General features: G+C 46.0%; 1 protein-coding gene across 2 annotated transcripts in view; it reads right to left on the bottom strand.

Moving 5' to 3' along the window:
• Window positions 1-965: 965 nt before the first annotated feature.
• The window catches only part of ST6GAL1 (ST6 beta-galactoside alpha-2,6-sialyltransferase 1), a 346,442-nt gene continuing 320,100 nt past the window's right edge, over window positions 966-27,307 (bottom strand). For both annotated transcript variants that reach the window (XM_069727802.1, XM_069727803.1), the window contains 2 exons: window positions 4,038-4,212; window positions 966-2,437 (listed from right to left, as the gene is read on the bottom strand). In XM_069727802.1, coding sequence (XP_069583903.1) covers window positions 2,196-2,437; window positions 4,038-4,212 — 417 coding nt within the window. In that variant the 3' untranslated portion in view covers window positions 966-2,195. The remainder of the gene's footprint in view (window positions 2,438-4,037; window positions 4,213-27,307) is intronic.

Genomic DNA, 27,307 nt, shown 5'->3' with positions numbered 1-27,307 from the left:
CAAAATTTACCTATCTTGCGGGTACACCAACATGAAATTGCTGTCACAACAGAGCTAATATCTGGAAAGGCTTGGTGATAGCTAATCCATTGTTTCTTCACTTTGAAAACAGCTATTCTGTTTTCCTGCTCCCTAAATAAATGGATAATTTTTGGATGACTTGATAAAAATCCTCTGTGATTGCTTAATCCTTTTTTGAACAGCAAACCTGTTGCAGTTCTCAAAAAAGGGGTAATTTTTCACTACTATTTGAGAAGCCATTTCATTTTCTTTTTCAAAAGAGCATACCTGTTTTTCTCCCTAAATAAGGAAATCATTTTTGGATGGCTTGTGAAAAAGCAATCTCTACTACAAATATTAAAGGGAACCTGTCACCTGAATTTGGCGGGACTGGTTTTGGGTCATATGGGCGGAGTTTTCGGGTGTTTGATTCACCCTTTCCTTACCCGCTGGCTGCATGCTGGCTGCAATATTGGATTGAAGTTCATTCTCTATCCTCCATAGTACACGTCTGCACAAGGCAAGATTGCCTTGCACAGGTGTGTACTATGGAGGACAGAGAATGAACTTCAATCCAATATTGCAGCCAGCATACAGCCAGCGGGTAAGGAAAGGGTGAATCAAACACCCGAAAACTCCGCCCATATGACCCAAAACCAGTCCCGCCAAATTCAGGTGACAGAGTCCCTTTATGAAAGAACAAGGCTCCTGATACTACACAAATGAAGATAATTTTTGCTATCCATGTGTGAAAGACCTATAGCTTCCTTCATTTGTACCACCTGTGTATAAACAGCAGCAAGGCAGGCTGTAACGGGGTCTACCAAGCTGGGGTACCTCTTTCAGTACCACCCCGTGTTTCAGGAGGTCCACTCTGCTTTTGCTGGATTCTGAATGAAGGACGCTGGCTGGAATTCCTTGATTACGTGAGAGCATATAAAAGCTGACTGCTACTCCAGGTATTTCCAGTCTAAAAGAACACACTTTATTTACAGCACACAGAATATATAACACAGATACACAGGGCAGGCCAATAGAAAAAGCAGGCCAGACATACATTACAATAGCCGCAGGGGGCCGGAGCCTGCTGATATTTACTGAGGGAATTACAAAGGTGGGGGAGGACAGAAGGGGGATATCGTGTCCTCTCTGCCCAGGGGCGCAGCCTGTGGACTGATGCATTTCACATGGAACCTATTATACATAATATATACTGCATAACATATTCTTGGTGCTGGGGTTTCTGTAACACAGGCATCTACCCCCAAAAAGTGATAAGTTTTGAGCTATTCATACCATTGTAGTAGCCTGCAAAGTCTGAAACTACAATGTGTGGCTACATAGGCTGCTGCTTACCCATAGTACCATCAATTTCTCCTAGCCAGATAGGTTATGGTCAGTTGCTCATTAAAAAGGCTATGTTTGTATTACAGAGCTCAAAATAGGTTAAACAAATATCTAGGCGATTCAGAGTATTATAGTCAATATTTTCCAAGTCAATTAGAGGTTTATAGAATTAAAATCAAATCAAATTATTTTAGAAAATTCAAATTTCAAATGATCCGCTCATCTCTAGTTGCCACCAGATACCAAGCATGTATCCATAGCCAGATTTGACGTTTCTAAGGTTGTGTTTGTGTTAAAGAGCTCAAAACGAAGTTCACCACAGTCCTAGAACACCACAGAAAGTTGTACACATATTTTCAAGACAATTGTAGGTTTTGCAATTTGCGGAAAATCAAATTATTCATAAAAAAATTGTCAAAGCTATTACTGGTATTTTTTTATTGAACAAGAGAGTGAGTCGCCAAAGATTGGTGATTTATCTATATAAACTGGAAGTTATTGTCAAAGATATGCAGAAAACTCCCTATTGTCCCCAAAAGAGCTGGTTTTCCAGCAAAAGTTGGGCCCAAAATTGTTTTGGGAGCTGGATTACTAGCAAGTCCTCTGTGGCTTCTCTCACAGTGAAAGAGCAAAATGCTGCCCAGTATAGAAAGTTCTCGCTATTTGTATTCTGCAGAATAAGTTAGTGCTGTATAAAGTAATCAATTTATATGATATGATAAGGATATCTTTTCAAGAATATTTGATTTTGGCAGTCTGAATTACCAATAATCGTCAATGTCTTCATTGTTTTGATGGAGATTGAAATGATTGTCATTTTATCAACACGTATTTTATTGAGTTTGAGTCTAACATTGTAAATCTCTGATTCCGGACAAGGTCACTTTGCCATTTTTGTGGATATTTTCGTCAGTTCCTTGGTTGAGTTTTTTAATTAGATTTTTTTCGTATATAAGTGGATGGTAAGCACCAAATGTACAAGCTGCATCAAGATAGCGCTTGTAATAGTAACACCGGTCCGTTTGACGTGAAGATGGCAGAAATTCATACACATTGACTTCATCACAAATATTCATCATCAACAGGATTCCTGTACAGAGAAACAAATGAACATTCTTTTGTAACAAAGTTGCAAATAGTTGTTTTATATATATTCTAGATTGTAGTTATACTGCTATTGAGAAAAGAGTTGAGAAGGTCAATTAAAAATTTAGGAGACGTCCTGGATAAAAATAAAATTCTAGAAGCAGAGAATGTGATAAAAGAAGAAAAAATAAATAATGGCCACTATTTTTAATTCGTTTGCACTTAAAATCATTCATTCACTGCCGAGTAAGATAAGTAACACAACTTTTCAGTAATAATAATAATATGAGACAAATGAACTAAAGATAAAAAAAATAACTGATGCTCAACTAGTTATTTCCCCCTTCAGCGCTTGATGGTCTCGCTGCCCTTTGTCCAGCAGTGGTGACGTCTGACCATGTGCATATAACACTTGCAGCCAATCACTGGTCTCAGCAGTTTTGCACCATATACAATGGGTACGGAAAGTATTCAGACCCCTTTAAATTTTTCACTCTTTGTTTCATTGCAGCCATTTGATAAATTCAAAAAAGTTCATTTTTTTCTCATTAATGTACACTCTGCACCCCATCTTGACTGAAAAAAACTGAAATAGTGATTGAGTGGAGCATAGGGAGCGTCATTCAGTGCACCCATTGGTGCGCCCATGACGTGATCGCAGATCTCAGATGGGTTGCCATGATAACAGGGGGTGTATTCACGAAAGACCTCTGTGCTTGACATTATAGAGCTCCTTTGAAACCCTACTTATGGCCAGGCTTCAAAGGAGACCATGATTTCTGCTATATACAGCGATGCTGTGACAGTTCTGTATATAGTACAAGTGATCAGACGATCGCAGCTTCAAGTCCCCTAAGGGGACTGTTAAGAACAGTGAAAATGTTAAAAAAAATGTTTTAAAAAATGTGAAAAAATCACCCTCCATTTACCCCATTAAAACATTGTAATAAAAAAATATTGCTTCTTTCAGAAAAGTCTGTAAAAATAATTAACCTGATCAGTAAACACCATAGACAAAAAAAAGATTCAACGATGAAAAAATTGTGCTTTTTGATCTCTCCAATTCCACAAAAAATGCTGTAACAAGTGATTAAAATTCACAGCTATCCCAAAATGGTACCAATAAAAACACTGTCTCCCCCCCCCCCGCAAAAAAGCCATCACATAGCTTCATCAAATTGAAAATGTTATGGGTCTCGGAAAATGATGACAAGACCCAAAAAAAATTTATTTTTAAAAACTTCCACATTTTTTTCACTACTAAATAATAAAAAAAAACTAGACATGTTGAGTATTGCTGTAATCGTAATTGTTAGAATTGCGTTTTTTGACAATTTTTCCCCACCTAATTTTTTTTCCCGGTTTTCAGTACATTATGTGGTAAAATGAATGGTGCGATTCAAAAGTAACATTCGTCCTGCAAATAACAAGCCCAGATATGTCTATGGGGACAGAAAACTAAAAGTTATTGCTCTGGAAAGAAAGGGAGGATAAAACGAACATACAAAAATGGAACTTGGCTCTGTCGTGAAGGGGTAAAAGCCCTGCAAAACTCTCTTAAAATAGGACTATAATCATACACACAATAATCTATGTATGCTCACCAATTGACCCTGACGATGGAGGATTTGGATGGATAAATTCTGGTGAGTTCTCTTGAATTATGTTCCACAGCTGCCAAAGCATTTGTGGTTTCAGGATATAAAACGGCTGCTCAGGATTTGCCAATCGATATTTTCTATATGGTTCAAAGAATTTATATTCCGGTTTCTTATACCACTGAGGGGAGAAATGAGACAATAAAGATAAGATGTGGATATAACACAACACAGCTCATAGCTCAATGACTTTACTTAGACATATGGGATCATGTTTGTTTGGTACCGGCCTCTCCATATTGCAACTGTTCGTGGATGTAAATTCTTTGGAAATGAAGGATGAGACTTTTCATGCCAATCATTAACCATTGCTGCTGATAACGAGCAGATGAAACATGATAAGGCTTGATAAAGTAGCCATGAATAGTTCTAGTGTAGGTTCATTATTTTGCTATTTTTGCAGTGACGTGCCTTTTTTCATTCTTTCTCACCATTACTTTCAGATATACTATCACTGGCAACTGGTGATATCATACTGTGTATTTTGACAAGTGAAAAATTACGGCACATTCATAAATGCAGTGTAAGCTCCTTCATCCAGAAGAGGATCAAATATAGGAAACGTACTGCGTTTTCTTGAAGAAGTCCTACTTCTTGGGGAGAATTCAGACAGATGACCTTCTTTGGAGTGTATCTACTATAGAAGAATTGATGCCATTTTGAAGGCAAAGCGTCTTCATGCCAAATAATTATTTGATTCTGATTTCTCTCTTGTTCATTCACTTTGCATTTTTTTAAACACTTACATTTTTTAAAGCATTCTTATGCAGCGCCCCAGAGACCTGGTCGTTGCAGTATGGCACTCTGCCGCTAAGGGGAGTGATGGTACGTCTGATGGCACTAAGGAGTTCTCCTGACCAGGTATCGCCAGAACACATTACACTTCACACTCCGGCCACTAGGGGGAGAAAAAGGCTTTATTTATTGGGCCACTCCTCACATTGGTAAAACTAGGTGCTGGGGAGGAAGTTAGTCAGAAGCTGACTGGGTTGGATCCAGGCAACATCCCGTGGCAGGGGGTGTTGCAGGGAGAAGGCACAGGGGGGTCCCTGTCAGGCGTGGGAACCTGGCAGGTGCCTAGCGAACAGAACAGAACGTTAAGGAGCTGCGCCTGCACCACTTGCGGCGGCATCCTAAGAGAGAGACACGAAGGGAAGGATATTGTGGAACAGTGTAAACGAGATCAAGCACAAAGGAGAGCCAGTAAGAGTCGTGCCGAGAGAGAGAGGTAACATCTTACTGAGGCACGTAGTCGGTGGCGGAAACACCGCAGGAGTAACTGACTTCAGGCCTTACTTCAAAATCCGCCGGACAGTTAATCATAGGTTGGCTGTCTACCTTACTACACCTACGAAGACATAGGGGGCAACATTGGGAGAGGGGCGTCTCTAGGGTCCCGGAAGACCTCCAAGCCTTCCCATCATACGGGTGGCGTCCTAGCCATAACATACCTGGGGGACGTTAGAAACTAGTAACATCTGGGACCAAAGAACGAGAGAGCTGTAGAGAATGAACGGACGAGAACAGCAGTTGTGAGGACTATTCCGAATGCTCAGCAGGGTAGGACTACAACACACAGGCTCTAGTGGTAGGCAACGATTTCCATCTGCGAAGGAAACTCTGGATGTGCCCATCGGACCGGCCGGTCTCAGAGAGCCCAGTTAAACGTACTCTGGATTGAGGATCCTGAAGCCTTCAGTAAAGAGGTAAAGAGACTGCAACCTTGTGTCCTTGTTATTGACTGCGCTTTACACCATCACCATCCAACTTACTGGGAAGCCCTGGGGACATACTTCACCTGTGGGAAGGTATACCATCCAGCTGCCATTCCATCACCCCAGCGGACCCCACAGCAGCGTCGGTCACCCTGACCGAACACCACATGTGGCGTCACGAACCCCTGACAGACTATCTCCGCTTTACTGGACGCCCCTTAGCAGGGTCACGGACTGGGTCTAGCCACCGTGACAGCCTCAGAACCGAAGCAGAGACGCCCGGTACCGAGAACTCGTGGCCCTGTGTCTGAGGGCGCTCCACTTACTTTGCAGCATTTTTTCAACACCCGCCTAACACTTTTACATGGTGCTGTATACAGTTTTGCTTTAGTTTTGTGTAACTTGTACAAACAGGGACATGGCTCCCCCATTTTGGGCTGGGTATTCTGTCTGTATAGCTTTCAATGGGCAGGTGTCGGAATAGTCAGTTCTGAATCCTACTCTGGCTCTATGTATATTGAGATCTGCTGACACATAATGTGATACTATAAATAGGACAGTCCCGATGTGGTACACCTTGTGGCGGTGGGCTGCTTTGTACACTTTTTTGATCAAAACAAGTACCCTATGTTATTTACTAGTGATGAGCAAATATACTCATTACTTGAGATTTACATTTGTTAGCCAGCATAAGTACATGTGGGGGTTGCCTAGTTGCTAGGGAATCCCCACATGTAATCAAGCTGGCTAAGAGATGTAAATCATTCAGCTGCGGTGATGAAAACTTAATCTCCGAGCACTAAAAAATACTCGGAGGACATCCGAGCATACTTGGGAAATCTTGAGTAACGAGAATATTCGCTCATCACTATTTTTTACGTGTAATATTATTTATTTTTTTACAAGCTACCGCATATGCTCGGTTTGTTTTTATCTTAGATTTTGTCTATTAGGTGGCCACAGTGTGAATGTATACCTACTTCTTGCACATATACTGTACCAACATATATTCCAGCTCATTATTTGGTTTTACAATGCTGTGTATAAACTAAAACAATAGTGCTTTATTATTGCTTTTCAGTGTGTTAATAACATGGAATGAACGTGATTTTTGGAAAAGTTGTCCAGGGATATACATTGGCATGTAAAAGTTTGGGCACCTTTGGCCTAAAGTTAACCCCTTCATGACCTTGGGAGTTTTCGTTTTTCCGTGTTCGTTTTTCACTCCCCTCCTTCCCAGAGCCATAACTTTTTTACTTTTCCTTCAATTTGGCCAAGAGAGGGCTTATTTTTTGCGGGACGAGTTGTACTTTTGAACGACATCATTGGTTTTAGCATGTCGTGTACTAGAAAACGGGGAAAAAATTCCAAGTGCGGTGAAATTGCAAAAAAAGTGCAGTCCCACACTTGTTTTTTGTTTTGGCTTTTTTGCTAGGTTCACTAAATGCTAAAACTGACCTGCCATTATGATTCTCCAGGTCAGTACGAGTTCATAGACACCTAACATGACTAGGTTATTTTTTACCTAAGTGGTAAAAAAAAATTCCAAACTTTGCTAAAAAAAAATGTGCGCCATTTTCCAATACTCGTAGCGTCTCCATTTTTCATGATCTGGGGTCGGTTGAGGGCTTATTTTTTCCGTGCTGAGATGACATTTTTAATGATAGCATTTTGGTGCAGATACGTTCTTTTGATCGCCCGTTTTTGCATTTTAATGCAATGTCGCGGCAACCAAAAAAACGTAATTCTGGCGTTTCAAATTTTTTTCTCGCTACGCTGTTTAGCGATCAGGTTAATGCTTTTTTTTAATTGATAGATCAGGCGATTCTGAACGCGGTGATACCAAATATGTGTAGATTTGATTTTTTTTATTGATTTATTTTGATAGGGGCGAAAGGGAGGTGATTTAAACTTTTATATTTTTTTATTTTTTTCACTTTTTTTTTACTTTTGCCATGCTTCAATAGCCTCTATGGGAGGCTAGAAGCAGGCACAGCACGATCGCCTCTGCTACATAGCAGCGATCTGCTGTTCGCTGCTATGTAGCAGAAAATCAGGTGTGCTGTGAGCGCCGACCACAGGGTGGCGCTCTGTTGTGAATTCTGTTGTCAAGCTCCCTCCTGTGGTCATGAATGGTACTTTGGCTGGTTCTGTCCATGGGCTTCCTCTGGTGGTTGTGAGTGGAGCTGCGGCTTCTGAGTTCCTTCTACAGGTGACGAGGTTAATTCGTTAGCTGGCTGCTCTATTTAACTCCACTTAGATCATTGCTCCATGCCACCTGTCAATGTTCCAGTATTGGTCTTGCTCTCTCCTGGATCGTTCTTGTGACCTGTCTTCCCAGCTGAAGCTAAGTTACTGCTTGTTTTTCTCTGGTTTGCTATTTTTCTGTCCAGCTTGCTATTTTGATTTTTGTCTTGCTTGCTGGAAGCTCTGGGACGCAGAGGGAGCGCCTCCGCACTGTGAGTCGGTGCGGAGGGTCTTTTTGCGCCCTCTGCGTGGTCTTTTTGTAGGTTTTTGTGCTGACCGCAAAGTTACCTTTCCAATCCTCTGTCTGTTCAGTAAGTCGGGCCTCACTGTGCTAAATCTATTTCATCTCTGTGTTTGTAATTTTCATCTTTACTCACAGTCATTATATGTGGGGGGCTGCCTTTTCCTTTGGGGAATTTCTCTGAGGCAAGGTAGGCTTTATTTTTCTTCTCTAGGGCTAGCTAGTTTCTTAGGCTGTGTCGAGTTGCAGAGGGAGCGTTAGGAGCAATCCACGGCTATTTCTAGTGTGTGTGATAGGATTAGGGATTGCGGTCAGCAGAGTTCTCACGTCTCAGAGCTCGTCCTATATTATTAGTAACTATTAGGTCATTCGGTGTGCTCTTACCCACTAGGTCCATTATTGTCCTAACCACCAGGTCATAACAGTACAGGTGGCCCAAAGTATTAATGCATCTCAATAGAGGGATAAGAGAACCTCTGAGACCATTTTTTTTTCTTTGCACTGTGTTTTGTTTCTCATTTCACCTAGACCTTTGGGTGGTTCAGGACACAGGTGTAGGTATGGACATTCAAGGTCTGTCCTCTTGTGTGGATCATCTCACTGCAAGGGTACAAAACATTCAAGATTTTGTGGTTCAGAATCCGATGTTAGAGCCTAGAATTCCTATTCCTGACTTATTTTCTGGGGATAGATCTAGGTTCTTGAATTTCAAAAATAATTGTAAACTGTTTCTAGCTTTGAAACCCCGCTCCTCTGGTGACCCCGCTCAACAAGTAAAAATCATTATTTCTTTGTTGCGTGGTGACCCTCAAGACTGGGCATTTTCCCTTGCGCCAGGAGATCCTGCATTGCGTGATGTTGAGGCGTTTTTTCTGGCGCTTGGATTGCTTTATGATGAACCAAATTCAGTGGATCAGGCAGAGAAAATCTTGCTGGCTTTGTGTCAGGGTCAGGATGAAGCGGAGGTGTACTGTCAGAAGTTTCGAAAGTGGTCTGTGCTTACTCAGTGGAATGAATGTGCCCTGGCAGCAATTTTCAGAAAGGGTCTTTCTGAAGCCCTTAAGGATGTCATGGTGGGATTTCCAACGCCTGCTGGTCTGAATGAGTCTATGTCTTTGGCCATTCAGATCAATCGGCGCATGCGTGAGCGCAAAGCTGTGCACCATCTGGCGGTGTTCTCTGAGCATAGGCCTGAGCCTATGCAGTGTGATAGAACTTTGACCAGAGCTGAAAGGCAAGAACACAGACGTCGGAATGGGCTGTGTTTTTACTGTGGTGATTCCACTCATGCTATCTCCAATTGTCCTAAGCGGTTCGCTAGGTCTGCTACCATTGGTACGGTACAGTCTAAATTTCTTTTGTCCGTTACTCTGATTTGATCTTTGTCATCCTATTCTGTTATGGCATTTGTGGATTCAGGCGCTGCCCTGAATTTGATGGACTTGGAGTTTGCTAGGCACTGTGTTTTTTTCTTGGAGCCCTTGCATTATCCTATTCCATTGAGAGGAATTGATGCTACGCCTTTGGCCAAGAATAAGCCTCAGTACTGGACCCAATTGACCATGTGCATGGCTCCTGCACATCAGGAGGATATTCGCTTTTTGGTGTTGCATAATCTGCATGATCTGGTCGTTTTGGGGTTGCCATGGCTACAAGTCCATAATCCAGTATTGGATTGGAAATCTATGTCTGTGTCCAGCTGGGGTTGTCTGGGGGTACATGGTGATGTTCCATTTTTGTCTATTTTGTCATCCACCCCTTCTGAAGTCCCGGAGTTTTTGTCGGATTACCGGGATGTATTTGATGAGCCCAAATCCAGTGCCCTACCTCCTCATAGGGATTGCGATTGTGCCATCAATTTGATTCCTGGTAGTAAGTTTCCTAAGGGCCGACTGTTCAATTTATCTGTGCCAGAGCACGCCGCTATGTGGAGTTATGTAAAGGAATCCTTGGAGAAGGGTCATATTCGCCCGTCGTCGTCACCATTGGGAGCAGGGTTCTTTTTTGTGGCGAAGAAGGATGGTTCTTTGAGAACTTGTATTGATTACCGCCTTCTTAATAAGATCACAGTCAAATTTCAGTACCCTTTGCCGCTGCTGTCGGATTTATTTGCTCGGATTAAGGGGGCTAGTTGGTTCACCAAGATAGATCTTCTTGGTGCGTATAATCTTGTGCGTATTAAACAGGGCGATGAATGGAAAACAGCATTTAATACGCCCTAGGGCCAATTTGAGTACCTGGTTATGCCATTCGGGCTTTCCAATGCTCCATCAGTATTTCAGTCCTTTATGCATGACATATTCCGTAAGTACCTGGATAAATTCCTGATTGTATATTTGGATGATATTTTGGTCTTCTCGGATGATTGGGAGTCTCACGTGAAGCAGGTCAGAATGGTGTTCCAGGTCCTTCGTGCGAATTCTTTGTTTGTGAAGGGGTCAAAGTGTCTCTTTGGTGTTCAGAAGGTTTCATTTTTGGGTTTCATTTTTTCCCCTTCTACTATCGAGATGGACCCTGTTAAAGTCCAGGTCATTTATGATTGGACTCAGCCGACATCTGTGAAGAGTCTGCAAAAGTTCCTGGGCTTTGCTAATTTTTATCGTCGCTTCATCAGTAATTTTTCTAGTGTTGCTAAACCGTTGACTGATTTGACCAAGAAGGGTGCTGATGTGGTCAATTGGTCTTCTGCGGCTGTGGAAGCTTTTCAGGAGTTGAAGCGTCGTTTTTCTTCTGCCCCTGTGTTGTGCCAGCCAGATGTTTCGCTTCCGTTTCAGGTCGAGGTTGATGCTTCTGAGATTGGAGCAGGGGCTGTTTTGTCGCAAAAAAGTTCTGATGGCTCGGTGATGAAACCATGTGCCTTCTTTTCTAGAAAGTTTTCGCCTGCTGAGCGCAATTATGATGTTGGCAATCGAGAGTTGTTGGCCATGAAGTGGGCATTCAAGGAGTGGCGTCATTGGCTTGAAGGAGCCAAGCATCGCATGGTGGTCTTGACGGATCACAAGAATTTGACTTATCTCGAGTCTGCCAAACAGTTGAATCCTAGACAGGCTCGTTGGTCGCTATTTTTCTCCCGTTTTGATTTTGTGGTTTCGTACCTTCCAGGCTCTAAGAATGTGAAGGCTGATGCCCTGTCAAGGAGTTTTGTGCCCGACTCTCCGGGTGTTCCTGAGTCGGCGGGTATTCTCAAAGAGGGGGTAATTTTGTCTGCCATCTCCCCTGATTTGCGGCGGGTGCTGCAAAAATTTCAGGCTGATAGACCTGAACTTTGCCCAGCGGAGAAACTGTTTGTCCCTGATAAATGGACTAGTAGAGTTATCTCTGAGGTTCATTGTTCGGTGTTGGCTGGTCATCCTGGAATCTTTGGTACCAGAGATTTGGTGGCTAGATCCTTTTGGTGGCCGTCTTTGTCACGGGATGTGCGTTCTTTTGTGCAGTCCTGTGGGACTTGTGCTCGGGCTAAGCCCTGCTGTTCTCGTGCCAGTGGGTTGCTTTTGCCCTTGCCGGTCCCGAAGAGGCCCTGGATGCATATCTCTATGGATTTTATTTCGGATCTCCCTGTCTCTCAAAAGATGTCGGTCATTTGGGTGGTTTGTGATCGCTTCTCTAAGATGGTCCATTTGGTACCCTTGTCTGAATTGCCTTCCTCCTCTGATTTGGTGCCATTGTTTTTCCAGCATGTGGTTCGTTTACATGGCATTCCGGAGAACATCGTTTCGGACAGAGGTTCCCAGTTTGTTTCGAGGTTTTGGCGAGCCTTTTGTGCTAGGATGGGCATTGATTTGTCTTTTTCCTCGGCTTTCCATCCTCAGACAAATGGCCAAACCGAACGAACTAATCAGACTTTGGAAACATATCTGAGATGCTTGGTTTCTGCTGATCAGGATGATTGGGTGTCCTTTTTGCCTTTGGCCGAGTTCGCCCTTAATAATCGGGCCAGCTCGGCTACTTTGGTTTCGCCGTTTTTCTGCAATTCTGGTTTCCATCCTCGTTTCTCTTCAGGGCAGGTTGAGTCTTCGGACTGTCCTGGTGTAGATACTGTGGTGGATAGGTTGCAGCAGATTTGGACTCATGTGGTGGACAATTTGACATTGTCCCAGGAGAAGGCTCAACGTTTCGCTACCCGCCGGCGCTTTGTGGGTCCCCGACTTCGTGTTGGGGATTTGGTTTGGTTGTCGTCTCGTTATGTTCCTATGAAGGTTTCCTCTCCTAAGTTTAAGCCTCGTTTCATTGGTCCGTATAAGATTTCTGAGGTTCTCAATCCTGTGTCGTTTCGTTTGACCCTTCCAGCTTCTTTTGCCATCCATAATGTATTCCATAGGTCATTGTTGCGGAGATACGTGGCGCCTGTGGTTCCATCCGTTGATCCTCCTGCCCCGGTGTTGGTTGAGGGGGAGTTGGAGTATGTGGTGGAGAAGATTTTGGATTCTCGTATTTCGAGACGGAAACTCCAGTACCTGGTCAAGTGGAAGGGTTATGGTCAGGAAGATAATTCCTGGGTCTTTGCCTCCGATGTTCATGCTGCCGATCTGGTTCGTGCCTTTCATTTGGCTCGTCCTGGTCGGCCTGGGGGCTCTGGTGAGGGTTCGGTGACCCCTCCTCAAGGGGGGGGTACTGTTGTGAATTCTGTTGTCAAGCTCCCTCCTGTGGTCATGAATGGTACTTCGGCTGGTTCTGTCCATGGGCTTCCTCTGGTCGTTGTGAGTGGAGCTGCGGCTTCTGAGTTTCCTTCTACAGGTGACGAGGTTAATTCGTTAGCTGGCTGCTCTATTTAACTCCACTTAGATCATTGCTCCATGCCACCTGTCAATGTTCCAGTATTGGTCTTGCTCTCTCCTGGATCGTTCTTGTGACCTGTCTTCCCAGCTGAAGCTAAGTTACTGCTTGTTTTTCTCTGGTTTGCTATTTTTCTGTCCAGCTTGCTATTTTGATTTTTGTCTTGCTTGCTGGAAGCTCTGGGACGCAGAGGGAGCGCCTCCGCACCGTGAGTCGGTGCGGAGGGTCTTTTTGCGCCCTCTGCGTGGTCTTTTTGTAGGTTTTTGTGCTGACCACAAAGTTACCTTTCCTATCCTCTGTCTGTTCAGTAAGTCGGGCCTCACTGTGCTAAATCTATTTCATCTCTGTGTTTGTAATTTTCATCTTTACTCACAGTCATTATATGTGGGGGACTGCCTTTTCCTTTGGGGAATTTCTCTGAGGCAAGGTAGGCTTTATTTTTCTTCTCTAGGGCTAGCTAGTTTCTTAGGCTGTGTTGAGTTGCAAAGGGAGCGTTAGGAGCAATCCACGGCTATTTCTAGTGTGTGTGATAGGATTAGGGATTGCGGTCAGCAGAGTTCCCACGTCTCAGAGCTTGTCCTATATTATTAGTAACTATTAGGTCATTCCGTGTGCTCTTACCCACTAGGTCCATTATTGTCCTAACCACCAGGTCATAACAGCGCTCACAGCTACCGGCGATCAGTAACCATAGAGGTCTCAAAGACCTCTATGGTTACAATGGAGAAGCATCGCCGACCTCCGATCATGTGACGGGGTCGGCGATGCCATCATTTCCGGCCGCCCGGCCGGATGCGGTAGTTAAATGCCGCTGTCTGCGTTTGACAGCGGCATTTAACTAGTTAATAGGTGCGGGCAGATCGCGATTCTGCCCGCGCCTACTACGGGCACATGTCAGCTGTTCAAAACAGCTGACATGTCCGGGCTTTGATGCGGGCTCACCGCCGGAGCCCGCATCAAAGCGGGGCTTCTGACCTCGGACGTACTATCCCGTCCGAGGTCAGAAAGGGGTTAAAGATTACACATTTCCTTTGCATTTTTAGGTATTACAAAAATATTGCATCTTTTACATTTTAAAATTGCAAAAAGGAAAATGGGCCAAATCAAAAGTTTGAGCACCCTGCATGGTTAGTATCTATTAGCACCCCATTTTGAAAATATCACAGCTTGTAAACGGTTTTTGCAGCCAGACAAGAGTTTTTCAATTCATGTTTGAGGGATTTCATGCATTCTTCCTTGGAAAATTCTTCCAGTTCTGTGAGATTCCTGGGTCATCTTGCATGCACTGCATTTTGAGGTCTAGCCACAGATTTTCAGATTTTCAATGATGATCAGGGGACTGTGAAGGCCTTTGTGAAACCTTTAGCATGCATCTTTTGAGGTAGTCTATTGTAAATTTTGACAAGTGTTTAGGATCATTATCCATTTGTAGAAGCCATCCTCTTTTCAACTTCAGTTTTTTTTTACAGATGCTGTTTTGTTTGCATCAAGAATTTGTTGAAATATCATTGAATTCATTCTTCCTCTCTCACCGTGAAATGATCTCCATGCCATTGGCTGCAACACAACTCCAAATCATGATTGATCCACCCCAAGCTTAATGGTTAGTGAGATGCGCTTTTCCTTAAATTTTGTGCCCTTTTTTCTTCACCTTTGATCACTGTAGCCAGAGTTCTATTTTGACCTCATCAGTTCACAGTACTTGTTTCTAAAATGCAGGAGGCTTATTTCGTTGTCCTTTTGTATACTTCTGATGCTGAATTTTAAGTGAGGATGCAGGAGAGGTTTTCTTCTGATGACTCTTCCATGAAGGCCATATTTGTTCAGGTGTCTCTGAGCAGTAGTACAATATACCACAACTCCAGAGTGCTAAATCTTTCTGCAGGTCTTTTGCAGCCAAGCAGGAGTTCTGATTTGCCTCTCTAGCAATCCAATGAGTAGCTCTCACTGAAATTTAGCTTGATCTTCCAGACCTTATCTTGACCTTCACTGTTACTATTAACTGCCATTTCTTAATTACATTTCAAACAGAGGAAAGGGCAACTTGAAAATGCATTGGTATCTACTTAAAACCTTCTCCTGCCCTGTGAGCCTACACCATTTTCATTTTCAGAAAGCTGTGAAGCTGCTTAGAAGAACCCATGGCCATTGTTTTTTTACAAAAGGTTAGAGGAGGCTGGATTTTTATAAAGCTGGTAAATTTGCATGACCTGGCCTTTATAACTAGGATATTGAAAAAGCCATAACGCTAACAGGCTAATTAAGGTCTGAAACCTTAGTCAAAGTTATCTGAGCACACAAATCTCCAAGGATGCTCTAACTTTAGCAGTGGCCCATTTTCTCTTCTGGAATTTTGAAAATGGAAAAAATGAAAAAAAAAAACAAATATATATATATATATATATATATACTAGATGGTGGCCCGATTCTAGCGCATCGGGTATTCTAGAATATATATTTATGTATGTATATAGCAGCCACATAGTATATAGCAAAGGCCACATAGTATATAGGAGCCATGTAGTATATAGCAGGCAAATACTACGTGGCCTGTGCTATATACTATGTGGCTGGTATATACATACATATTGTAGAATACCCGATGCGTTAATACAGGCCACGCAATATATAACAGTGGCCATGCAGTATATAACACAGCCCAAACAGTATATAACACAGTCCACGTACTAAATAGCACAGCCAACGCAGTATATAGCAGCCACGCAGTATATAACACAGGCGACGTAGTATATAACACAGGCCACGCAGTATATAACACTGGCCACGTAATATATAGCACAGCCCACACAGTATATAGCAGCCACATAGTATATAACACTGCCCATGCAGTATATAACAGTGACCACGTAATATATAGCACAGCCCACGCAGTACATAACACAGCCCACATAGTATATAACACTGCCTATGTAGTATATAGCAGCCACGCGGTATCTAACACAGCCCACGTAGTATACAGCAGTGTGGGCACCATATCCCTGTTAATAAAAAATTATTAAGATAATAAATAGTTATATACTCACCCCCTGTGATCCAGCGAAGCTCCAGCGATACACGCACGGCTGCTGGAGCGCCTCCAAACGCAGGGCCGCGGGGTACTCGATACCGGTCCTCTCTGTCTAGCTTCTAAGGTTGTCACGGTGGCTGGACCCGGTCCGTGACCCTGCTAAGGGGCGTCCGATGAAAGGGAGAAGAAAGTCGGTCAAGGTTTCGTGACGCCACCTGTGGTATTCGGTCAGGGTGACCGACGCTGCTTGGGGCCCACTGGGGTGATGTTATGGTAGCTAGATGGTATACCATCCCACATGTGAAGTATATCCCCAGGGCTTCTCAGGAGTGTAGGTGGTGATGATGTGAGTCACGGTTAATAACGAGGACACAGGGTTGCAGTCTCTTTACCTTTTACTGAAGGCTTCGGGATCCACAATCCAGAGCACTGTTAACAGGGCTGGCTGAGACCAGCCGGTCCGAAGGCACATCCAGAGTTCCCTTTGCAGGTGGAAATCAGTGCCTACCAACTAGCGCCTGTGTGTTGTAGTCCTTCCCTGCTGAGCACCACGGGATAGTCCTCACAACTTTCGTATCAGTTCTTTCTCTTCTCCGTCCCCCAAGTTTATCTGGCTAGGACGCACCCGTATGACGGGTAGGCTCGGAGCTATTCTGGGACCCTAGAGACGCCCCTCTCCACGTTTGCCCCCTATGTCTTCTTAGGTGATTTAAGGTAGACAGCCAACCTATAATCAACTGTCCTGCCGCTGTTTGAAGTAATGCTTGGAGTCAGTTACTTCCTCGGCGTTCCGGCCACCGGCTACGCGCCTCACTAGGATGTTGCCGATCTCAGGGCATGACTCCTACTGGTTCTCCTTTGTGCTATGATCTCGTTTCTCACTTCTCCACAATATCCTTCGCTTCGTGTCCTTTCTTAGGATGCCGCCGCAAGGTAGTACAGGCGCGGCTCCGTCACGTTCTGTCCTTTCTGCTAGGTACCTGCCAGGAACCCACCCCTGACAGGTCCTCCCTGGAGCTCTCCCAGGCTGCGTTCTCACTAACTTCCTATCCAACCCCCAGTTTTACCAGAGTGTGAGGAGTGGCCTAATACATAGTGCATTTTGCTCCCCCTGGTGGCCGGAGTGTGAAGTGTAATGTGTGACTGTGATACCTGGTCAGGTGAACTCCTTTAGTGCAATCAGACATAACATCACTCCCCTTAGTGGCAGAGCGACATTACTGCAATGACCAGGACTCTGGGGCGCTGCACTGCCACCATCTTCCGTTCCCAGGATGCATTGCGAAATTACCCAGATGACTTAGCGGGAACGAAGATGGCGGCAGGCGCGAGCGCATCTTCGGATGACGGAGGGTGAAAATAGCAGGTTTTTGTTTTTTTATTATTTTTAAAATTAGATCTTTTTACTATTAATGCCGCATAGGCAGCATCAATAGCAAAAAGTTGGGGGCACACACGGTAAATAGCAGCGGTAACGTTACCCGCGGCATAGCGCGGTCCGTTACCGCTGGCATTAACCCTGTGTGAGCGGTGACTGGAGGGGAGTATGCGGGCGCCAGGCACTGACTGCAGGGGAGTATGGAGCGGGCGCCGGGCACTGACTGCAGGGGAGTAGGGAGCGACTAATCAGACTGTGCCCATCTCTGATTGGTCGCGGCAGCCATGACAGGCAGCTGGCGAGACCAATCAGCGACGCGGGATTTCCGTTATGGAAGTTGCAGACAGACAGACAGACGGAAGTACCCCTTTAGACAATTATATATATATATATAGATATGCATATAAGTGTATATATATATATATATATATATATATATATATATTTATGTATAATATTTTTACCAAAAATACAAAGAAAATGTGTCATCTTTAACTTGGTCTAGTGGTTCAAGCCAATCATAATCCCAATACTTGCAAAGTGGCATTCATGCACCATGTGGCACCGAGCAAATTTGGAGAATAGCTGGAATACTGTGAGATAGAAAATAACCACTGCACTACGACATTGGGTAGAGATTCAATGAAGGCTCTTCACCTGACACAAATTAGAAACAGGGTCCTTAGTTTCTGAATAATTAATCTAGCAGAAATTCTGTACCTGAGCAGCTGGTATCCTTGTAAATGTCACAGTTCTGTTGAAATAGAGTGGATAAATCCAAGTTACATGGTAATTATGCCAATAAAACGGATTATTGTAAAGATCCACTAAACTGAATGAACAGTAAAAATTGTATTTATTATACTCACAAAAGTGTTTAAAAACAGCTAATTATGTCATTAAAAGAAATTCATAGAGCAGTCCACCTCATGGCAGATGCAGAGTGTGCAGCGTGACCCAGGGTGTTGCCCTACAAATTACGGCTTATTCCAGGGTGCCAGCAGATACCAGGTGTGCAGCCTGACCCAGGGTGTTGCCCTACAAATTACGGCTTATTCCAGGGTGCCAGCAGATACCAGGTGTGCAGCCTGACCCAGGGTGTTGCCCTACAAATGACAGCTTATTCCAGGGTGCCAGCAGATACCAGGTGTGCAGCCTGACCCAGGGTGTTGCCCTACAAATGACAGCTTATTCCAAGGCGTCGGAAGACCGAGTGTGCATCGGCCTGCACTCTTGGCATTTGTCACGAGGTGGACTGCTCCTTGCATTTGCTTTTACATAACGAGCTGTTTTTAACTCCTTTTGTGAGTACAGTAAATACAATTTTACTACTCATTCACTCTATTGGATCTATACTATATTCTGCCCATATCTGCAGGTATCTTGTCATTTGGATTTATCCACTATTTCGTCTGAATTGTGAGGTTTCACTTCCATATTTGCTGGGACTGACTGACTCATCCCCTAAACTGATCTGTCAGTATTGATTCAATCACACAATTTCCTTCTATCCAGTCGGAATACAGTTTATGACTGTCTGTAATAAATAGATGAAATAGCAGAACTTGGCGATCATGCTTTGTACCAGTGCACAGTTCAGAATGCAGATTGTACTGTAAATGGGAGCGGAATATCAGAGTTATCAGAATTCTCTGAGCACAAACAGTTGAAGGGGTTTTCCAATTTGAGAAACCCCCTGTCCACCATCTGCAGCTTGTTGTGAACATGACCGCGTATGGCCAATAAAGGATCCTTTCCGTAAAGCATCCCCCACCCCCAACTACCTTGCCCCTCTTAACCCCTCCATCTATTACCCAGGAAAACACACCACCACGTTAATTTCTTTTTGGATAATTTGGCCACAGCGGCCATTTTATTAACAAATACATAAATAACAACATGTAAACAGTAAATATATAAAACCTCGAGGGGGGGGCTCTTGGAGCTAAAAAATCTGGCTCATAATAGGCAGAGAGCCTACCCAAAATTTTTACAAAAAACACGTATTTACCCTCAGCCGTAACCACCAGCTCGAGGGCACCATGTAACCCATTTCGGGCAAACCAACCACAAAGCTCCCGAGGTAAACACCCCGTCCAGAGCCCGTACCAAAAGCCAGATCAACCCTATCAGCATCATCACCAACTCCAAGAACCCCACCCCCCGCCAACGCCACTGTGACAATAATACAGAATGCTTGCCTTCAATAAATCAACAGAAAAGAAATATAATTCAAAAGACCCCTTTTTTTTTTTTTTTTACCTTAAGAATTGACGAACTCGCCGATCTTGCCTAAAGCTACGTTGCCTCATAGAACCGCTAAAACAGGGAGGGTGGGAGGGACTCACTTCGCCCGTCTAAGGTAACTGATCTCCCCTTTTCCTGCACTTTCCCAAGCCCCCACCTCCCTTTTTGCATAAATCCCCACCCCAAATCCTACTCTTCCAATCCCCGGGCTCCTTTACTCAATAACACCTTTATTTTTAAAAAGAAAACCTACTGCACTGCTCCCATGGCAACGCAGTCATGTGGGGGCCTCCTTTTAGCTGCGCCCCATACAGCCCCCCCTCTTGACCGCGTATGGCCAATAAAGGATCCTTTCCGTAAAGCATCCCCCACCCCCAACTACCTTGCCCCTCTTAACCCCTCCATCTATTACCCAGGAAAACACACCACCACGTTAATTTCTTTTTGGATAATTTGGCCACAGCGGCCATTTTATTAACAAATACATAAATAACAACATGTAAACAGTAAATATATAAAACCTCGAGGGGGGGGCTCTTGGAGCTAAAAAATCTGGCTCATAATAGGCAGAGTGCCTACCCAAAATTTTTACAAAAAACACGTATTTACCCTCAGCCGTAACCACCAGCTCGAGGGCACCATGTAACCCATTTCGGGCAAACCAACCACAAAGCAACACCCCGTCCAGAGCCCGTACCAAAAGCCAGATCAACCCTATCAGCATCATCACCAACTCCAAGAACCCCACCCCCCGCCACACACGAACAGCCCTGACCACCTCAGGCTCGTGAGTGCCCCACCACCGCCAAAGCTCTTTCAACTCCTTCCTGTAGACCGAGCGCCCATAAATCCATCCCGATCTCGTTAAGATGCACTCCATCATCCCTCCAAAAATTACCGACCCCGGCCTCCAGCTCGAAATGCCTCACGGCAATACCCCCATTCCGGGACACAAAACTCGCCACCATCCTGTTCAATTTTACCCTGGCTCTGTTAATCCCTTTATGGGAACGGGCCTCCCGCCACGTCTTCCGCGGCACAATGTCTGACCACACAGTCAGCATACCGGGAAAAGATACCCACAGCCTCAACAAGTCATAACGGATATCCCGAATGAGTTCCCTCACGGGTTTTGCCCCCAAATCATTACCCCCCAAGTGAACCACTAAAATATCCGGGGGGCGATCCAGACGGGCGGCGCGGGAGAATTCCGGCAAAAAACTACGCCACGACATACCACGAGTCCCCATCCAACGGATGATCACTGCCTCTCGGCCGAAACCCAGTTGCCTACCATTCGCGCGCGCATCGGCCCGGAGGGCGCCCCAATAAACGAAAGAGTGTCCGACAATCCACGCCAAAAGAGGGGTACGACCTGAAAAACACAACCATAATTAACAATCCGCAAAGACGTCCCTCTTCACCCCGCATTGTTGATTTAATGCCGCACATAAGACAGGTAACGATTAGAACTCCATCTGCCTATTTTCTTGATCACCTCCGGCCCAAGGCCCAAACCATCGGCCTCAGATGCGGCCCCAATCCTAAAAGAATGCGAGCCGAAATTTTCCGGGTTAACACCCAGCAAACCCAAGCCCTTCTTCAAAATGGCTACAAACTGGAAACGTGACAAGAAATCCCCCTCTTGGTGTTGCAACAGAGGGCCTGACCTGACTGATGACAAATTCCAATATGCCTCTAAGCAGCGTTGCGGACACATCCCGCTACCCGCCACCCTTCCTAGCACTACTTTCTTTCCCCTACCTAGCTGATCCGTCTTTGAACGCCTTATCCAAAAGGCAACTCCCCCTTCCCAAAAAACCACATCTTCCGCCAAAAGACCACCTGACCTGTCCTTGCTCGGGGAAACCAATTCACCCAGACGCAAAGCACCAAAAAACGCTAGAGAAAAGGCCAATTGAAACAGTACCACCTCAAACTGAGATGAACAAATTACGCCCAAGGCCTCCCCTAACCGCTGCAACAACCCAAAAGAAATGGGCCTGCGCTTATCAAAAGTCGAATTACCCTTACGAAAACCTTTCAACGCCTGCCGTATAACAAAGTCCTTTGTGACATCCCTCAATCCTTGCAACTGAAAACCAAAAGCCAAACCTGCTATAAACTTGTTTAACCTAGACACGGACCAACCCCACTCCACGACCTTACCTACCAGTGCCAATAACGCCATTGCCCTGTCGCTATCTGACTCAGCCGAGCCGCATTGAAACAACCAACTTTCCCACATGGCCCATGACGCCGCATAATCTGACCATGTCCTGTTTGACACCGAGGCTTGGATCAATCGGCCTCCCCTTCCGTAACCACCTGCCACAGATGCAAAGGACATGCTGCTCCTGCCGCCTCCGAATCTGGAGCCAAATCCCGGAATCGGTCCCACTGCAAACGAGACAAAGCATCAGCTATATTATTCTGAACTCCTGGCACGTGCACCGCCGTAATCCATGCATTCAACTCCAAGCATCTCAGTACCAACTCCCTGACCAACCTAATTACTGGAGGGGAAGAAGAAGATAAGCTGTTAATCACGGCCACCACGCTCGAGTTATCGCAATGGAAACGTACTCGCCGATCACGAAAGCTGTCACCCCAAACAAACACTGACACCACAATCGGGAACAACTCCAACAATGCCAAATTCTTGGTGAGCCCCTTCTTTCGCCAATCCTCTGGCCACACCCCGACGCTCCATTTTCCTCCACAGTAGGCCCCATAACCAACTCCACCTGCTGCGTCTGTGTAGATCTCGCAATCAAAAGCATTCAGATCCTCCTGCTGAATAAGCGACCTGCCATTATAGCCTTCCAAAAAACGTTGCCAAACAAGAAGGTCCTCCTTATGCTCTCTACCCAAACGAATAAAATGATGAGCCGACCGAACTCCAGCCGTCGCCCTGGACAATCTGCGGCAAAATATCCTGCCCATTGGCATAATACGACAAGCAAAATTCAGGCGGCCCAGCAGCGACTGCAACTCCTTCAATGAAGTCTTCCGCAATTTTCCAATCCGACTCACCTCTCGCTTAAGCAACTCCAACTTATCATCAGGCAACCTACACTCCATTTTCTCAGAATCAATGAGAATCCCTAAGAAACTCAAGACCGTGCAGGGGCCCTCCGTTTTTCCCTGTGCCAAAGGAACACCAAACTGTCCGGCCACCCATTCCATGGTCCCAAGTAAATGACAGCACACTGCTGAATCCGGTGGACCAACAAACAAAAAATCATCCAAATAGTGAATGACAGAAGGAACAGCCGATACATCTCTCACTACCCACTCTAAAAAGGTACTGAAAGTCTCAAACAATGCACAGGAAATAGAACATCCCATAGGCAAACACCTATCCAAGTAAAAACCACCCTCCCACCAACAACCTAACAAAGGAATGCTCTGCGGGTGCACCGGCAAGAGCCTAAATGCCGACTCGATGTCCGTTTTTGCCAGCAATGCTCCAGGCCCGTACATTCGCACCCACCGAACAGCCGCATCAAACGATGTGTAAACAACGGAGCACAACTCCTCCGCAATCCCGTCATTAACCGAGGATCCTTTGGGATATGAAAGATGCTGAATTAGCCGGAACTTGTTCGGCTCCTTCTTGGGCACCACCCCAAGCGGGGAAACAATTACACCCGCCATGGGCAACGAACTAAAAGGCCCCGCCATTCTTCCCAGCTCAACCTCTTTTGCCAATTTAGCCGAAACCACCTCCGCATGCAAGCCAGCTGATCTCAAATTTTTTGTAGAAAAAGGAACAACATGCATCGGGTGAGGGATCTTAAACCCCTCAAGAAAACCGTCCCTAATAACCTCCGCCTTTTTAACATCCGGGTATCTACTTAGATAGGGGGCCATCTTTTGAACCCTCACCGGAGTCACCCCCTTGACCGCCACCCACTGATGGCTTACCACGTGATTTCTTGAAACACTTAGCGGCTCCGTGAGAGGCCCCGTTGCAATGGGAGCACACGTGTTTAAATTTACAAGTGGTGCCATACTTGCACTGGCCCTCATTAAACTGCCAGCATGTCCCAGATTTTTCCTTTGAACCCTGAGACCCGTGTCCTCCACTTTGTCCTGACTGCTGACTGCTACCCCCCCCCCCCTCCCCCCTGAAAGGACTGCCCATAACGCACCGGAGCCATCACCTTCAGCCACAACCCGATGTCTTTTTGGTCCCACCTTATCTCCGGCCTCACTGCTTTTCGCTGCCTGAACTGTTCATCGTATCTCAGCCAAGCCTGGCCCCCGTAGGTACGATGCGCTTCACCAATAGCATCCAAATAACAAAACAGGCCCGAGCAATTCTCGGGGAATTTCTCCCCTATAACACTCGCTAGAATGGCAAAGGCCTGCTGCCAGTTAACGAATGTCTGAGGAATAAGGCGCCAACGCCTCTTTTCTTCCTCTTCCTTTTTGCTGTCGTCTTTCTTTCCTTTATCCAAGTTAAATTTTTCTAAAGGAAGGAGAGAGAAAATCTCTACGTATTCATCTTTCCAAATCTTTTCCTTGACTTCTTTCTTCAAATGGGCCCCCAGCGGACCCTCAAAACACACATATACCTCGCCTTTTGCCCTGTCGTCTAACTTAACGGTATCACCTTTTCCCGTTTCCGCTTGTACCGACACCGACACCCCCGCCACAGAAACAGGTGTCCCGCTACCCGAGCTCGCAATCTCGTTCGAACCCCCTGCTACGCCCCCGGCAACTGACACCCAGGCACCAGCGGGCGACGATCCCACACTGTTAGCAACTGAGCTACCCCCGCCCCCATCCAATCTACGCAAAATCTGCGACATACCCGCTAGAAGTTCTCTGACCCCCGGGACCTCATTACAGCCCCCACCCCGCTCCACCACACCCGAAACACCCGGCACTGGGGAAAGACTGGACATGTACTCACGTGGCTGCGCAGGTGCTGTGTCCCCACCAGCCGTGCTTCCTGAATCCTGCTGGTCCATTTCGTCGCGATGTTCGTTCCCGGAATCATCGCTGCCACTCATCTGCCCCAGGCCCGCGCCCCTGGCCTCCACGTCACCAGGGGGGACCGAGACTGGCGAAGGCGACCGGTCCCTCAACCTCCTGCTGGATCTGGATCTGTCCGGCTCCGTGATTCCTCTGCCTCCAGCCGCTGGACTGTCTCCTCTGGACGCCGCTCCTGCGGCCCGACCGCGACCCGCTCCTTGCCGTGATGCCGCCGCTGTCCTGCCCGATAGTCTGCTCTGCCGTCCTGTCGCAGAGCCAGGTGCACTGGGGGGATGGGATCCGGGTGCCCCCGCCGCAATTGCGCCCGCCGCGATACTCCCCGGCTCCTGCCTGGTGGATGCTGCCGCCGCCGCTGGGCTCCTTCCCCGTCCCCCTGCTCGTGTTGCCGCCACCGCGGGAGGTGCTCCCCGGCGGGTAGAAGCTGCTGCTATCGGTGCTGCGGCGCCGCCGCGCCCTCTGCTAGGCCGCACCGGAAGTGCGGCCCTGACATCCTGTGCAGCGCCGGCGTCCTGCCGCGTCTGCACCGCTCGCCCAGCACCGCGCCGCCTCGCGCCGGCAGGGCCGCCAGGTGGATTCCTGCCGGGGGAGGGGGCGGGCAAGGTGGATCGGCCGCGTCCCCCAGCCCCCGCAGGGTCCCTGGAGGGGCTCCGCGGCCTGCGCCTGCCGCGCGGTGTAGTGTCGGGGGACAGCCTGTCTGGCGGCCTAGACCGCCTGGTTCTGCTGCCCCGGCTCCCGCTGTCCTGGCTCCCACTGCCTCCGAGCAGCCCTGTGAGCTGCTCCTCCAGCCATCCGGCCCTCCTGGAACTGGCCTCCCGACGAAGCTGAGCTACCAGGCTGTCCACAGAAGACATGGTGAGAGGGATGTGGCAGCAGGTCCACTCACTTCGCCCGTCTAAGGTAACTGATCTCCCCTTTTCCTGCACTTTCCCAAGCCCCCACCTCCCTTTTTGCATAAATCCCCACCCCAAATCCTACTCTTCCAATCCCCGGGCTCCTTTACTCAATAACACCTTTATTTTTAAAAAGAAAACCTACTGCACTGCTCCCATGGCAACGCAGTCATGTGGGGGCCTCCTTTTAGCTGCGCCCCATACAGCCCCCCCTCTAGACAATCTGTGCATTACTCATCCTCCTACAACAAGTCTCCTCCAATGTTCCCCATGTTTGGTATTGATTGCAATGGTGACATCAATCTGACAGCGCTGCAGCCAATAACTGAGCTCCGCAGCTTATGCTGCCAACTTAAGCGGCGCCGCTGAGATCAGTTATTGGCTACAGCGCTGTCGCCGTGAAGTTAGCGCTGCAGACAATGACTCTGATAGTAACGACGAACACTCGCTGTACCCGTGGAGGATGAGGAAAGCGTGTTAAAGCATTTTGTTTTCTTTTTCTTTTAAATGCGGCGCAGGGAAAGAGATGTTTTTCCAAAACCAGAAAACCCCTATAAAGGGGTTATAACACAATGGTAAATATTTGATATAATGTGCACTTAGTTGTGCTATATCTGTAGTAATATTGACCTTCCACATGATATAATTACGTCACATTCAGTTTCCCAGTATAGTAAGTAAAATCAGTTATTTATTGTGCACTTTCTTGAATAATATCGATGATAAGGGCATGTGCACACATTAACCATTTGCAGCAGATTTTTCTGCACCAAAAAACAAAATATTGAAAGAAAAATGATGTGCTAGATATTCATGTTTTAGATGAATTTTTGGTGCATTTTTACATTCGGTTTTCTTGTGTTTCTACTTGCAATTTGTCACATTCATTTGAATGGGTGAAAAAAGCTGCAAAAATGGTGAAAGAATTAACACGCCGTAGATATGAAAAAAAGATCTGATAGTTCAAATCTGAAAGAAAAAAATTAGCAGCGTATGCATGAGATTGTAGAAATCTCATTAATTTTGCTGGTACTGTAAAGGTATGCTTCCATAGTCAGGTAACACTGTGGGTTTGACGCTGTGTGCATCTGCAGCGTTAAACCCGCAGCGTTCAGATGTTACAGCATAGTGGAGAGGATCTGATGAAATCCCATCTCCACTATGAGTTCGGAGACGCAGGCAGCAGACCCGCGTATCCAGACACGCGGTGCATCTTTATAGACAGCAGCATGTCTATTTACGATGCGGAGACGCTCAGTCTCCGCAGCATAAATTTCCCATTGACTAACATTAGATGTGGTAAAACCGCATCTAATTATTAGTCACATGCGTAATAACTGCGTAAACGCAGCTTACTACGCATGTGAACTAATTTAAATAGTCTCTTACCTTATGACCCCGGAAGTCCGCGTCCACTGCAGTTCTCACGATGACGGAGCTGACTGCAAGAACTGCCGTGCATGTGACCGCCGGGGTTACCTCCAGTCACTAGGCTGGTTCTCACAATCAGCTAATCAGCTGATCATGAGAACTGCAGTGCAAGTGATTGCCGGAGAGTTATCTCCGGCGGTCATCTACAAGCTCTACTACATCTGGATGTCAGGCATCCAGATGTAGCAGAGCTGGACTCGTCGTGGGGCACTCGTTATTAAGGACTATGTTGGACCAGGGAGTATTTGTGTTAGTGTAT

The sequence above is a fragment of the Ranitomeya imitator genome, chromosome 5 (genome assembly GCF_032444005.1).
Source record: "Ranitomeya imitator isolate aRanImi1 chromosome 5, aRanImi1.pri, whole genome shotgun sequence".
NCBI classification, from domain to species: Eukaryota; Metazoa; Chordata; class Amphibia; order Anura; family Dendrobatidae; genus Ranitomeya; species Ranitomeya imitator.
The sequence above is the reverse complement of the archived record's forward strand: the minus strand, read 5'-3'. Positions and strand labels throughout refer to the sequence as shown.